The sequence below is a fragment of the Cuculus canorus genome, chromosome 20 (assembly GCF_017976375.1).
Source record: "Cuculus canorus isolate bCucCan1 chromosome 20, bCucCan1.pri, whole genome shotgun sequence".
NCBI classification, from domain to species: domain Eukaryota; kingdom Metazoa; phylum Chordata; class Aves; order Cuculiformes; family Cuculidae; genus Cuculus; species Cuculus canorus.
The window spans coordinates 4,790,916-4,804,110 of NC_071420.1; the positions used below are offsets into that span (position 1 = coordinate 4,790,916).

Here is a 13,195-nt window from a genome sequence, read left to right on the forward strand (position 1 = left end):
GCGAAGGGGCGTGTCCCTTGCCGCGTATGCGCGGTGATCGCGAGGCGGAAGGAGTGGGCAGAGCCGCGCATGCGCGCCGGTCGCCATGGGCGGGATGGATGGGTGTGGCCAGCCCTGCGCATGCGCAGCGGCCTCGGCACGGGGCGGCGGGTGAGGGGCGCGGTCAGCCCTGCGCATGCGCGGCGGCCTCGGCGCGGGGCGGCCGGTGAGGGGCTTGGCCAGCCTTGCGCGTGCGCAACGGCCTCGGCGCGGGGCGGGAGGTGCGGGGCGGGCGCGGGGCCGCGGCTGCGCGGGGCGGGGGTTCGGCCGGTGGCGCGGGGCCACAGTGCGCAGCCGCGGGATCCCGGGGTGCCGCCTCTGTGTGTGTGTGTGTCTCTGTGTGTGTGTGTGTGTGTGTGTGCGTGCGCGGGGCCGCGCCACCCTCCTCCCTCCCTCCCGTTTACGCGGCATGGCAGTGGGCGCGGGGGCCGCCGCCGGGCCCGGCTGCAGGACGAGCAGGACAGCAACGACTGCTAACCAGGCGCAGCGGCCCGTGGGCTGAGGCCCCGCCGCCCGCCCCTGCTCGACGCGGAGCCGCCGCCCCCCCCCCTCCCCTTTTAACCCCCCCCGCCGGGGCCGTTCCCGGGCTGGATGAATGTGGGAGAAGATGGAGACCAAGACGATCGTTTACGACCTGGACACCTCCGGGGGGCTCATGGAGGTGAGGCCTGGGGCTGCAGAGCGAAGGGCGGTGGGAACTGCGGGGGGTGAGGGCGAAATGGCGAGAGATTCCCCCCTCCCCGGAGCCCCGTGTCCATACAAGGAAGTGTGGAGCGATGCAAGCGGCTGGCCTGCCTTTTCACCTCCCTTGTGCCCTCTGTCTCCCTCCTTGGCCTTCAATCTCCCTTCCTTGGCCCTGTTGTCACGTCTCCCGCCATGCCCTGTGTCTCCCCCCTTGGCCCTCTGTGTGTGTCCCCCCATGCCCTGTGTGTCCACAGTCTTTGTCCTCTGCCACCCCTCTCTGTGTCTCCCTCCCATACCCTGTGTCCCCCCTAGTGCTGTGTCCCCCCGGACCCTGTGTGTGTCCCGGATTGTGCTTAAGCCTAGTGTGTGCCCCTATTGCCCCACATCCTGGGGTCAGGGTCAGTCCCAGCCCCTCAGAGCCCCCTCTCTTGTCTGTCTGTCCCTCCCTACGCAGCAAATCCAAGCCCTCCTGGCTCCCCCCAAGAGTGAAGATGGGGAAAAGAAGAGCAGGAGGCCCGAGAAGGAGCCCAGGCGAAGTGGCAGGGCCACTAACCACGATAGCTGCGATAGCTGCAAGGAAGGAGGGGATCTGCTGTGCTGCGATCACTGCCCCGCCGCTTTCCACCTCCAGTGCTGGTAAGGCTCGGTGCTATCTCCCTCCGGATCTGGCCTTCCTGGCCCAGGCAGCACCTTCCCTCCAGCTGCTCCCGCTTCCCGTTAGCTCCCTGCTTTGCTTTAGGGAGGAGGGGGGGGTCGCAGGGCCGGGTGTAGCAGACAGGAACAAAAAAAGAGGTGGAAACCCCACTCGAGATCCATCCTCGCGAGACTAATCCACAGCGGGCGAAGTGAAAAGCCCCCTTGCTGCTTTATCTGGGGGGTGGGGGTCCAACACCCTCCTTTCTTTTTGTGCTGAGCAGCAGCCGAGAGGAGGAGCGAGGCTGCTGGCTGCGCGGCCTGGCTGCTTTACTGCTGCCCTTACCCAGCCTTCCTCCCTTCTCTGAGCCGATAACTTCCCCTCCTCACCCCTTTCCGAGGGTGCTGTGCTTGAGGGGTGCCTCCGGAGGGTCCTGGCTGGCCAAGGGGGGCAAAGTGACGGTGGCGTCTGCGCGCCAGGCCTGACGTTCCCAGCGCTTCCGTGCTGCTGCAGCTGCTGGGAATAATGGAGGTTGCTGTCTCTGTGTCTCCCTGCCTCACTGTTTACAATATGGCGACCTTCCTTTAAATTATATTTTTATTCTCAGCGCCATTTTGGCTGCATATATGACTTCCAAACCCTCGCAGCGCTCCTCTAGTATCTCAAACAGGAAAATACCTTCCCTGTAGAAATCCAGGCCTTCAGACTTTAAAATTGCCTGAGTTTATTCCTTTCCCTCCTTTTTTTCCCTCCCTTCCTCTTGACTCTTTGGACCCGCCGGTCTCCTCTTTGGGAGTGAGTGCTGTGAGCTGGGGGGCAGCTGGGTCCTCTTGCTGGGAGTTGTGTGGCTTTGTTGATGAAAGCAGATCTTTCTGCTTGCAAATCTGGGTGCTGTGTGGGAGCGGAGAGGTGCGTGCGGAGGCGGTGGCAAAGCTCTGGTCGGTGGAGGTTGCAGCAGGGAAGGACTCTGGCTGCCTTCCCTCGCAGCTTCCCAAGCCCTCGGCACAAAGCACCCCGCCAAAAGCACCTTAACTTTCCACCCTAAAGTTTTTTCCTTTCCGCACCGGGAGCTCAGATGCATCCGAGGCCGCTTTACCCCGATCTCCCCCTTCAACAGTTGACACAGGCAGGCGGTTTGTGTTAAATTAGCGCAGCCAGAGTGGATAATGGAGTGGAGGAGGGAGTGGGGCAAGTTAAACAGCTGGAGCTCGGGCGTACAGAGTATTCTTCCTTAGGGGAGATTTTTTAACCACATTCCTTTCTCTCTTTCATGCTTTGGAGCTTTGTTTGCCACCCTGTTACAGCTGTCTCCTCTTTGCTGGTTTTTTTTTTGTTCCTGTTGTTTTTTTTTTTTTATTCCTTTGCTTGGTGGTTGTGCTGCGTTTCTATGCTAATCACAGGGCTCTGAACACTTATTAAACTGATTGCTGATAGCAGGAAAACTGACTGTGCGGTCACGGTTCTGTAGGGAGTGTCCCGTTAGCAGCGTGCAGCCAGACAAACCGACAATGCTGTAGCGTGCAGCCATGACATCATCCCTCCTACCCTGAGGAAGTGCTACTGGTGGTAGTGCAGGAGGACAGTTACTAAGAGGGCACTAATTGGGGTTTTTTTTTATTGGCAAGCTTTAGTTTTAAGGGTGTTTTTTTTCTTCTAATTGCTTAAAACTCAATGTTTGCTTTCAGATACTACGGAAGGCATCTCGAGCCTTCTCTTAGTGAGGCAGGAGCAATGGCTAAAACTCCATGTTTTTAGGTAGAAGAGCTGTGACTAATGCTATAAAGTGTTCTGTTTGACTCTGAATCCTAGTTAAACCTCAGCATAAATGAGCCTACTTTGTGCATGGCTAAATCCAGATGAATTTCGTGGCTCATTTTGGCAAGTTTCTTGTAAATGCTGAGTGGGAAATTATCACGTCCATCAGATGTCTGTAAAGCTTTGGCTGTACTTGAGTTAGGTGCATTATCGTTGTAAAAATAATGTTTGACTAACTAGTCAACCTTCAGAACAGAAATGGAAGGGGCAATTCTGATTATGCAGCTGCCTGCAGCTGGATGGGCTTTGCCTGAGGCCTCCAACTTGGCCCCAGTTCTGGCCCTCTGCTCTTGCCTGGTGAGCGAAAGCAGACAAGGGGGGTTGTCCCGCGCTAGCTGAGACCTTCAGGAGAATCAGGTTGTTTCAAAGGGTTGCTTGGGTTCTGTTTTCATGTTTTCTTCCCTTTACCTCCTACACCTTCCTTAAAGTAAACTTCCGTTCTGGGTATAACCTTTGGCATAAAGGCAGCAGTCGCAGCTTCCTTTCTGCCTCCTTTTTTTATTTAAAGAATAGCAGCTGTAATGCAATGCTTGTTTTAAATCATTTGAATAGCAGTTTAAATATACTGCTGGGGCATAGAGGCTGAATTGTGTCGACAGCTTACTTGTTCTGTAAGTCTTTATTGTCAGCTTTTGTACCAGGTTGCATTTATTATCAATATAGCAAATAAAACCCGAGACTAGCTCTTAACTCGTCTAGGATTTGTAATCAGTCAATCTAAGCTGGATACGAGAGGGCATATTCTAAAAGAAAAGGAATGACAAGGGTGTGATCGGCCCAAGTCACGCAACTTAGGCTGGAGACAGACCCGGCAGTTAACCCAGCTCGGTGGCCCATAAACTAGTTTTCTTTCTTCCTGCGTAGAGCAGGCTCCGCTGTGTCGTGTTGTTTAAATCTGCAGGGAGCGAGCTGGCTTCATTAGGTAAGTGTGCGTTTCTCAAACTTCAGCAGTTTGCTTTAACTTCAGTTTGGTACCTCAGCCTGTTGTCTTCTGCAGAAAACAGAAGGCACTCGGCCAAAACCCCCAAAACTTTCCGAGTCTGATAATGTTACATGTCTCTGACGGTAAATAACAAGTTGTGTTGATGTGCTGTGGAACGACTGCTCTCCTGAATCAATGTGGGTGGAAGTGACTTCCCGATTCATCCGTCAGGGTGTCAGCTCTTCTCACAACTCCATTTCGGAGCTGCTAGCACAGTGTAAAATTCCTGCAGGTACTGTTGGAGTGCATGGAGCGGGACGGTTACCAGCCTGGCTGGTGGGAGGGATACAGGAAAGAGCAAATTCCGTGCCAGATACTTGGTTTTAACATACTTGGATTAATATCATAGTCAGGTGACTTCAAGTTTGAATTTCCAGAGAGGGCTTTTTGTCCCTAATATGTCTTGAAAACAGAACAGACGTTTTAGCTCTCAAGTCTGGTTTTGGTTGTGCCACTTGCCCGTAACCTGCGGCTTTGGGTAATGGTGCAGCCTGTGCTCTCATTCTGTTGTTCTCCCTTAACCTAGGCCCCTGGCAATGGTGCATGCTCCTTCTTTACATGATTGAAAACCAATTTTCCTGTCCTTCTGCTACTCTTCCCTGTTTATATCCTCCTTCTGGCTATGTGGCTGTTAAAATTCCCTGTATTTTCTTGAGTTCATTGTCAACTCGATTCTCATTTAAGTTGATTTGCAAAGTGTCTGATGTTGCAAATTCATTACGGCTTCACTGAAGGATTAGAAAGATCCCTGGGAGAGGAAAAGTTTAGTTAGCGAGCTGGGGGAGGGGAGTGACAACGGGAGGGAGAACTAACACAGACCAGTTTTGTGCATGTTTGTTTTTTAAAGTCTCACTGCCTGGGTTTCTGGTTGGAGGAGCCCAAAATCACCGACCTCGCTGAATGCTGCTGTTCAAGCCCCTCTTGCAAGCGGTGGTGAGACACTGTTGGCATGGCAAAGTGACCCTAAAGCTGACCAGCTGCCTGGTGCGGTTAACAGACAGTCCTGGGGTTGTGATGTTTCCCAGCAAAGAGGCTTCCCTTGGCTGCTGGATCCCCCTGTGACAGTGCCGGGAGAGACGCGCTGCATCCCTACCTGCCGGCTCCATCAGACTCTTCGCAACTCTCGCCTCTGCGTTGTTTATATTTGGAGTGGTTGGCTCCATTTCCTCTCTGCTTTGGCAGTATTCACCAAAGCGCTGTTGTCGAAGAACTGGAGTAAGAGAGCTGCAAAGAGAAGTAGACGAAGCTGAAGTAGCTCGAGTTTTGCATATTTGCTGTGAGTCACCGCCTTGAAGTGGTTTGCAGAAAGAGCGGAAAAAAAAAGTTGTATTAACTGGTGGGACATCAATAACTTTTTCCCACCTTATTCAGGTCTGAAATGCCCTGCCTGTCTTGGGGTTTGGGCTTTTTAACATAAATATCCAGTGAGGGGAGGGAAACGTTAGTCTGTCCTTCCCTTAGTGGGCAGCTTTGGCTGCCCGGGGCGGGGTTCATGGAACATGGAGTGGTCTGAAGCATCTGCTACTGTGAGGAGGAGCGGGACATCCAGAAAGGTGCTGGAGAGGCAACTTCAGGCCTAACAGTGAACTACAGAGGAGCGGGGTATCAGTATATGGTATTACACGTGCTGGTGTGACTCCTACACACTGGCACATCAAACAGCTTCAAAAACACTTGTGGTGTAACTGCAGAAAGTTTTTATTTTGAGGCTAGTTTGGATTTTTACATTAAATGACTGGTAAAAACCTACCTTAACGTTCCTGTAATAGCATTTTGAAGATCAAGGCGTGTGCTGTTCTGCTCCAAACATTAAATGTATGAACCGATAGTTGGGTAAAATAATGTACTTTTTAAAAAAGCAAGAATTTTTATTGTTATGTGTCTTTGGTTCTGATATTTCAGTAGGGTTGGTGCCACCTTAGTCTGGATTCAGAAGGAAGTGGTGGCACTGGCTTGGTTTCTGGGTGCGGAAGGTCACTGCGCATGTGTCTGCAGAGCTGGTAACATGATCACTCTTGGCAGTTTTGTTCAGCTGAGTTGTACCAGCAAGATCTTTCTCTCTCCTTATTTTGCCTGAAATCTCTCAATGCAAAGGCAGATAAGGTCAGCCTAGATCTACGAACTTAAGCCGAGGGCACCATCCGCAGTAAGAATGTGATGAACTCATCTGATTTTGGGACTTGTGAGCCACTGTTCTCACCTGCGTATGCATGTGGGTTGCTCATGTTAAACTGAGCGTGAGCGGATTTTGCAACGTGGGCAAGAGCTGGGCATTCAGATCAAGCTGTGGATCGCTGCTATGGCTCTCAGTGTAGGAGCCAGGCAGTTGGATTCTGTCAAGAGTCAACATTTAAGTGCTTAACTTTGTCTTTGGATGTGGCCACTGTATGGACTAGCATTGTGTCAAAAATGCGTCATAACTTGACGCTGTTAAAAAGGGCACCGTATGAGACTGTTAGTAAGGAAAGTTCTCCGCTGTTTTGTCCCTTTTGCTTGGGAAAGTGCCAGTTTAATGTTGGCTGAGACTTGTAGGACTGAGATGTCTCTGGTTTTGTGCTGCTGTGAGTCCATTTCGGAGTTGCCTCCTGAAGTTCAGTAGGATGCAGTGGCTCACTTGAGATGGAGTGCGCGGCTTTGTTCCTGCTGCTCCGGAGCTGGTCTTTCCTGGTATGTCAGACCTGCAGGCATGACTCATGGGAGCCTTTCAAAACGTGGAAAGGCCTTCCCAGAGGAATTCCAGCTCCTCCAGGCATTTGCAAAGGAAATTCTTAATTGGATTAGATTCATAATACTAATCTGCTAATGGCTGTTTGTTATGGAGATCTTAGCACTGTCTTGTAAATATATTCACCTTCATTCATCTTGCCTTGTGTCGTTTTATCACATAGAAGCTGGGTGCTGTTAGGAGGTTACAGCCTCTTAGAGTCGGGAATGGGAGGATGGTGTTTGTTACACAAAATCGTGCTCTTATTCTCCCCTCTCTCCCATTTCTCAGCATTGCTTTAGGGGTGGTAAATGGGAGGCAGTCGTGATGAGCATGTCCAACATCTCACTGTACTTCCCTCACGGTAGGTGGGAAGGACATCTTGGATGGGCAGTGCTTCCATGCCCTCTTCAGCTACAGAGCTCTGTGTTTATAGCAAGAGTGAGGACCAAACATGCGTTTTTTCCTCCCTAAAACTGACCTTTATGACTCGGGTTGTAGGTGCTGTGCTGATGGTGTGAAGAAACCCATGCGGTGGGCAGAGCTGCTGGCTGTCTCCGTGTGTGGGACAGAGTCGAGTTGAGATTTCAGTTGTAGTGTTGATACAGAAACAGCTTTTCTCCATAGTAAAGGCATAAATATGAATACTTTTGTTTATTAACCACACAAGTGGATGTTAAACTGTTTTTGTTGCTAGACTGACTCACTGGTAACTGCCAGGTTCTTGAGTTTTTCTTCTGCTCCAGGGCCCTTATTCATCCTTGAGTCAGTAGTGAGCACTGGAAATCCGCTGTGAAGAAAGCAAGCGGTGTCTTCCAGAGTAGGAAAGAGGTGTATCATCCTGAAAGTAAGTGTTATAAAGTCTGAATGTCCAGGGAGTGCTGCCTGTGGCAGTGTAAATCACATCTGAGGAGGATGTACCTGTTTTCTTAACCAGTCAGGAAGTAAGCTTGGACTTGTGGAAATGCTAATGTATCTGAGAGCAGAATGTGGCTTTGTTATAGGGGTGTGAAGATTTGGATTTGAAAGCGGTGTGTGTAAACAAAAGCATCTTGCCACGTTGGGTTACTGGCTAAACTTCTGATTTTGTGACACGGTCAGATTGTCAGAGCTGGCGTTTTCTTCCTGCAGCAGTTGATTTACGCTGCCTCCAGCTTCACCGCTCTCTAGATGTCTGCCCAGCTTCCTTGAAGGAATGCTGCGGTATCCAGTGACTGTTAGCTGAGTAAAAATAGTGTTATACCTTTTCATTAATGAAGGGGTTGACAGATACCAGTTGTAATACAATTATGTACATTTTAGGGTATAGAGAAAATGCTCTATAGCCAAAAATTAAGAAGAAACAATTGTATAAATCATTCCTCTGGTTGGTATGTCGCATCTTGAGGACAAAAGGCAAAGAGCATCTCAGCCAGCTGAGGGAAATTTAGCGCCTGAACCAGACTCTACCCTATTTCTGCTGACGTCTGCTCTGCACGAGTCGCTTGAAGTAAACTAGATGGAGCTGGAGATCACCGACTTTGAACCCTGCAGAAAGCAGTGGCCCAAGGATGCTATTTAGCCAGCTGAAACCCCTGTGCTGCATTTCTGGCAAGTGCTGGTGATTGGTGTGAAACACCTGCCTGTGCAGCCTCTGACTTTGGGCAGAACTTCCCAGTGATCTCTGTCTAGAATAGCAACAGGAGCAGGATATGAAGGTGATCCTGAAGAGGCAGAAAAGGATTATACCCTGCTTTAAGGGTTTTTTTTGTGGATATTTCTATTGCTGCTCTTTTCCCTCTCCTCCCCAGTGTTCTTGGGAAAAGTCTGCATGTAGGTGTCAGAATTATGCCTCACTTGTTCCTGTGTGAAGACAAATTCATACTTTTGCTTTTATGAGGCTGTCCTTTATCCTCTTCTGATGTGCTGCTTTCCTTTTTTCCACCTTATTGCGTCTGTCCTTTCACCCCTGTCTCCTTTGAACGCATTCAGTATGGCTCAGGCTGAATGTGTTCCTGTCTCAGAAACCTCTCAAACCCGTGTTTTGATTATTTTTTTTTCCCCAGCAGAGATGTCTCTTCATTTATTGTTCTTTAAAGGCAAAATTGGATGGAGTGATTCTCACTAGAGCCGTGTTGTTCCTCACCCTTCTTTTCCCTCACGCTGCCCTATGTGTCACCCTGCTTTGAGGAGATGACTTCTAATCTGTTAAGAAGACGGTGCTGTAAAGATCTGAACACTCAATAATGAATGTGGATGTTGAATTCAGGCTATTGTTGCTATTGTCTGCAGCGCAGACGTGTGTGATGCATGGGAAAGAAACAGGAGTCAGGATGTGCACAGTGTTTGAATTTCTGGGTCTGACCCAAATTTTCCAAAGTCAACAAGTTTTCGTTTCGACTTCCATGATTTCTGCTTATAAAATACAAAGCTGGACGGTTCCTTAGCAGATATATCCCAAATACCAGAGTTCTTAATAATCTAAAAAAACCAAATCCTTAGTGCGGTGCAGGTGTTAGACACTTTCTTATGCGTATTTATTTATATGGTTGTATACCTGGGATTTTCTTTCTATACGGAAACTTAATATCTTAAAAACCAATGCTTCCTTTAATTTTTTTGTCAGCTGTTAATGAGTGTAAAAACTGATGGGATGTCTGGGGAATGGTCCCTGCAGGCCAGGTTTGTTCTATAAATAGCAGTAACTAATTACATCAGGTGATCACATGTTTACATGGAGCTTTGTCCAGTTTCTTGGACTCTCCTGCACATCAGGTATGAGACACAAAGTTCTACTTTCTTGCATAGGAAGGAACTTTTCTGAGTCCCTGTAAGTCTCAGAGTTGCCAGGTGGGAAGGAGGCTGTGTCCTGGGGACAGCGGGAATCCGGGTTAGGTAGGTAACACGTGCTTCTGTGGGGTTGCACTTAGCTCTCTCTTCCCAGGATGAGACGAGCAGGAGCAGTTGGAGGAAGGGTACAAGGCTTCCCGATTCACAACGCAGTGGTGCTTTGGCCTGTGAAATGGCGCCTGGTTCTTTGGGGCATGGTAGCACTGCTGGGAGGGACTGGAGCTGCTGCCCAGCACGTTCGGCTCTCGCAGTGCTGAGCATGGGCTGGTTTAGAAGATGGAAAACAGCACATAGTGAATGAAACTTTGGGATTTGGCATATCTGACCTTATAGTGCGAGTCTTGCTCTGCTCCTGCACTGACGCTTGGACGGATTACGCTAGCTTACCTTTATCTTTCCTTGCAGGTGTTTTCTTTCCCTCTGTCCAGCCATATAACAGCGTTTCCATTCTGCTTCTGTTCTCTGATGCTGAACCCTTCTTTCTAACTCAGGTGCTCAGTAAGCAAATGCAGTGTTCCAGGTGATAGAATAATTGGTGAAACTGTCCTTTTGGTTCCCTTCCTTGCCTGATGGCAGGCAAAATAACCGTGCACTGGCCTGTCCAGTGGTGTCCAGGTCTCCTTGCTGGCTGTTACTAATTTAGAACTTTTTATACGCGTGCCTAAGACTTTCACTTCAATGTAAATGACATTTTGCTGGCTGCTGTCAAACTTCTTTTCACTAGTTCCCTCAGGAGAAGGAATTGCACCACAGAAAAAAGCTTAGTGGCTGATGCTCTGTAATTCAGGTGAATTGCTCTAAGGGCTTTGAGTAGGTATAATTCATAAAATATGTGAGCCTAATCAAGACCAGGAAGTTCCTGGAACTCCGTTAAGTGTTAATGTGATCAGGTCATGCTTACAGGTCTCTGAAGAACAAAAACTATGCCTGGCTTGTCTGGAGCTTGGTGGTTTTTGCTTTGGTGCTTGAGAAATCATCGGCTTCATCAGGAAAATCATTTCTTATACTTCTGAGTGTTGCAATTTTATCCATGTTGATGAGCAGAATTTGTAGACCTTGTCTGAGGAGTTTGTGCTGAGGAATAATCCAGACACTGCTGGAACAGAGGACAGAGCTGACAGCATTCCTACTAACGGTATTTCAGGTAGTGGAGTCTGACTTCTGTTTTCAGAAAAGCTTGAACTCTTCTGTAGAGAGTTACAATAAGAAGGTAAAAGAGTTGTGACGGGGAGGGACTTAAAAGAGGCTGCCGTTGTCAGCTTGTTTTGTGAGGTTTTATTACACATAAGGTGGAAGCTCCCAGCGCTGGGTTCCAGGTGTCCTCCTCCTGCAGGGTTCCGGAGCAGCCGTGAACAGAAGAGTGTCCCTTGGGCGCAGTAAAAGTGTTTGAAAGAGCTGAATTTGTAAATGATGCAACTTGCTCCGTTTCTCAATGGGCCGCTTGTGAAGCACTGACAGCGAGGTTGGTTTCCTGGTTTGTTTTAGCAGCGGCTGCCGTTGAGGCCCTGCTGTAGGAAGCCAGGAAGCCTTGTTCTTTATGAAGCCGATAGAACAGCTGTAGCTCTATCCATCATTGGGATAAATAGGAGTCCAATAGAAGAGCCGAAAGCTTTCTTCCTTTAACTGGCAAACGTAGCCTGAATCCTTCATTAGAAGCCTGTCCTTGAGTCTTGGTAAGTTAATTAGAAGATATCTGTGAAGGAAAAACATTCTTGCCTACATTTTCTTGTGGGGATGCTATTTCCCCCTTCATAGAGGAAAAATATCCTAGGTCCGATTGTTGCGAACAACTGGCGCCAAAGACAAGTTGTCCAAGAAAGCTTCACCAGGCACGGGGTTGCTTTCCTGCTGCCATTGCCCCAGCCTGGTGGCCAGCTGCGGCCCGGAGGGTCCAGAGCCTGCGCTCAGCAGTGTCAGCGTACCTTCAACACAAGATGCCCACCAGGAATGTGTGTGTAAATAACTCCAGGTTTGCTTATAATGGGTTCCTTTGAGAGCTACGGCCTGGTTTGTCTTGAAGGAGGTGCCATTCCTTTGAGCGTTTGTTTGCTTATTTATTGAGGTCAGTAAAGTGAAGAGTAAATACAGGATTTAGACTAACATGGACATCTGACGTAGGAGAGCTCCAGAGTGTGAAACTGGAAAACTGAGTGGCTTCAAGCTTTTTTTTGTTTGATACAAACTCCTCCTATATGGATGATTCTTGAAGGATTTTTTTATTTCATCGTAGCCATTTCAATTTATTTAAGAGAGACTTTGCCTAATGTTCTGGCCACGGGAGCTAGTCCAAACATTTACAAGAGCAAGTCTTGATAACACAAATCTGGTAGGAATTCCAGGAGATGCTGCTTTTTGAGAGAAAAAGCCATGAGCTTGGTCTTATGGGACACGACTTTGTATCGGCGTAGGCAGGGCTAAACATCTTATTTAATTTTCAGAGGGTTTCTATGAGTTGGGTCTTCCAAGCGCTTTTATAGATACTAACCTTGAAAGGCAGACTTGCTTTTTTGGAGCTGCCTTTGTCTTAAATTCAGAAATATGTGTGTTCTGCTGAGCAAATCTGATTCAGGTCACACCAAACCTTCCAGGTAAGAAGCACTGGCCACCACTCTTGACTGTGATGACAAAGGGAGAACTTTCTGAAGCACGGGTTCAGCAGAATCACACAGAACAGTACGACTGCTTGGTGTGTAGTTGAAAGGAGATGTGTTGTAACCAAAGATAAAGTTGGTGCTGTACAATTCCAGGTCCTGTTGGCAGCAAGCACTAACGGCTGGAGATCTGCATGCTAATGAAGCTATGAAAGATAGGGAGAAAGCGGCCACGGCGTTCCTGCCAAAGTGCTAATTCTTACCTTAGTTATGAAGATCAAGTATCTTGTTCCGATTTAAAAATCAGTTTCTCTTATGCTTGCAGTAAAAGGTTGAAGAATGTGGTCATAACTAGTCAATTTAAACAGCATTTTTTAGCGCTTCCCTGGCTTTATGCTGAGACCCAGGCAATGTTCTCTGCTTGCAGAGGGGCCGGCAGTGCGGGAACAGCATTCATCAGTCTTTGTTAGTGCAGCGGGCCGCCTTGATGAACAGTTCATTAACCAGGAGAAGCAGAATCAGTCTTTTAATATACTTGCTATAGCAGTTAGGCCCTGACAGCAAGCAGAAAACTCGGGAGGCTACTCTGAGAGCTAAGACCTCGCTGATGGTCTGAAACTAATCTTTCCCCCTCCTTCCACAGGCCTTTGGGTAGCAGCACTCATTAAAATGCTTCTCTGAGCCGTTGTTTTGGAATACCATGTATGTGGGATCTCACGGGTGTCGAGCAGATAAGTCAAATGGGACATTAGCATTCACGCTGACGAAGAAGCCTGTTCTCGCTCTTCTAGGCACCTCTCAAGATTCACTGTGGTATTAATTGTTTCATTGTAGAGCGCGTAAGATTGAGGTAACAGTTAAAACAAATAACCGGAGGCACCTGGCAGCGTGTGGATCCCTGGCGCACCGCGCGTGCA

At 48.8% G+C, this 13,195-nt stretch overlaps 1 protein-coding gene across 1 annotated transcript in view; it reads left to right on the forward strand.

Moving 5' to 3' along the window:
* The first annotated feature begins 506 nt into the window (after positions 1-506).
* The window catches only part of PHF12 (PHD finger protein 12), a 32,144-nt gene continuing 19,455 nt past the window's right edge, over positions 507-13,195 (forward strand). Inside the window, exons 1-2 of the mRNA XM_009560216.2 lie at positions 507-700; positions 1,178-1,359. Coding sequence (XP_009558511.1) covers positions 635-700; positions 1,178-1,359 — 248 coding nt within the window. The 5' untranslated portion in view covers positions 507-634. The remainder of the gene's footprint in view (positions 701-1,177; positions 1,360-13,195) is intronic.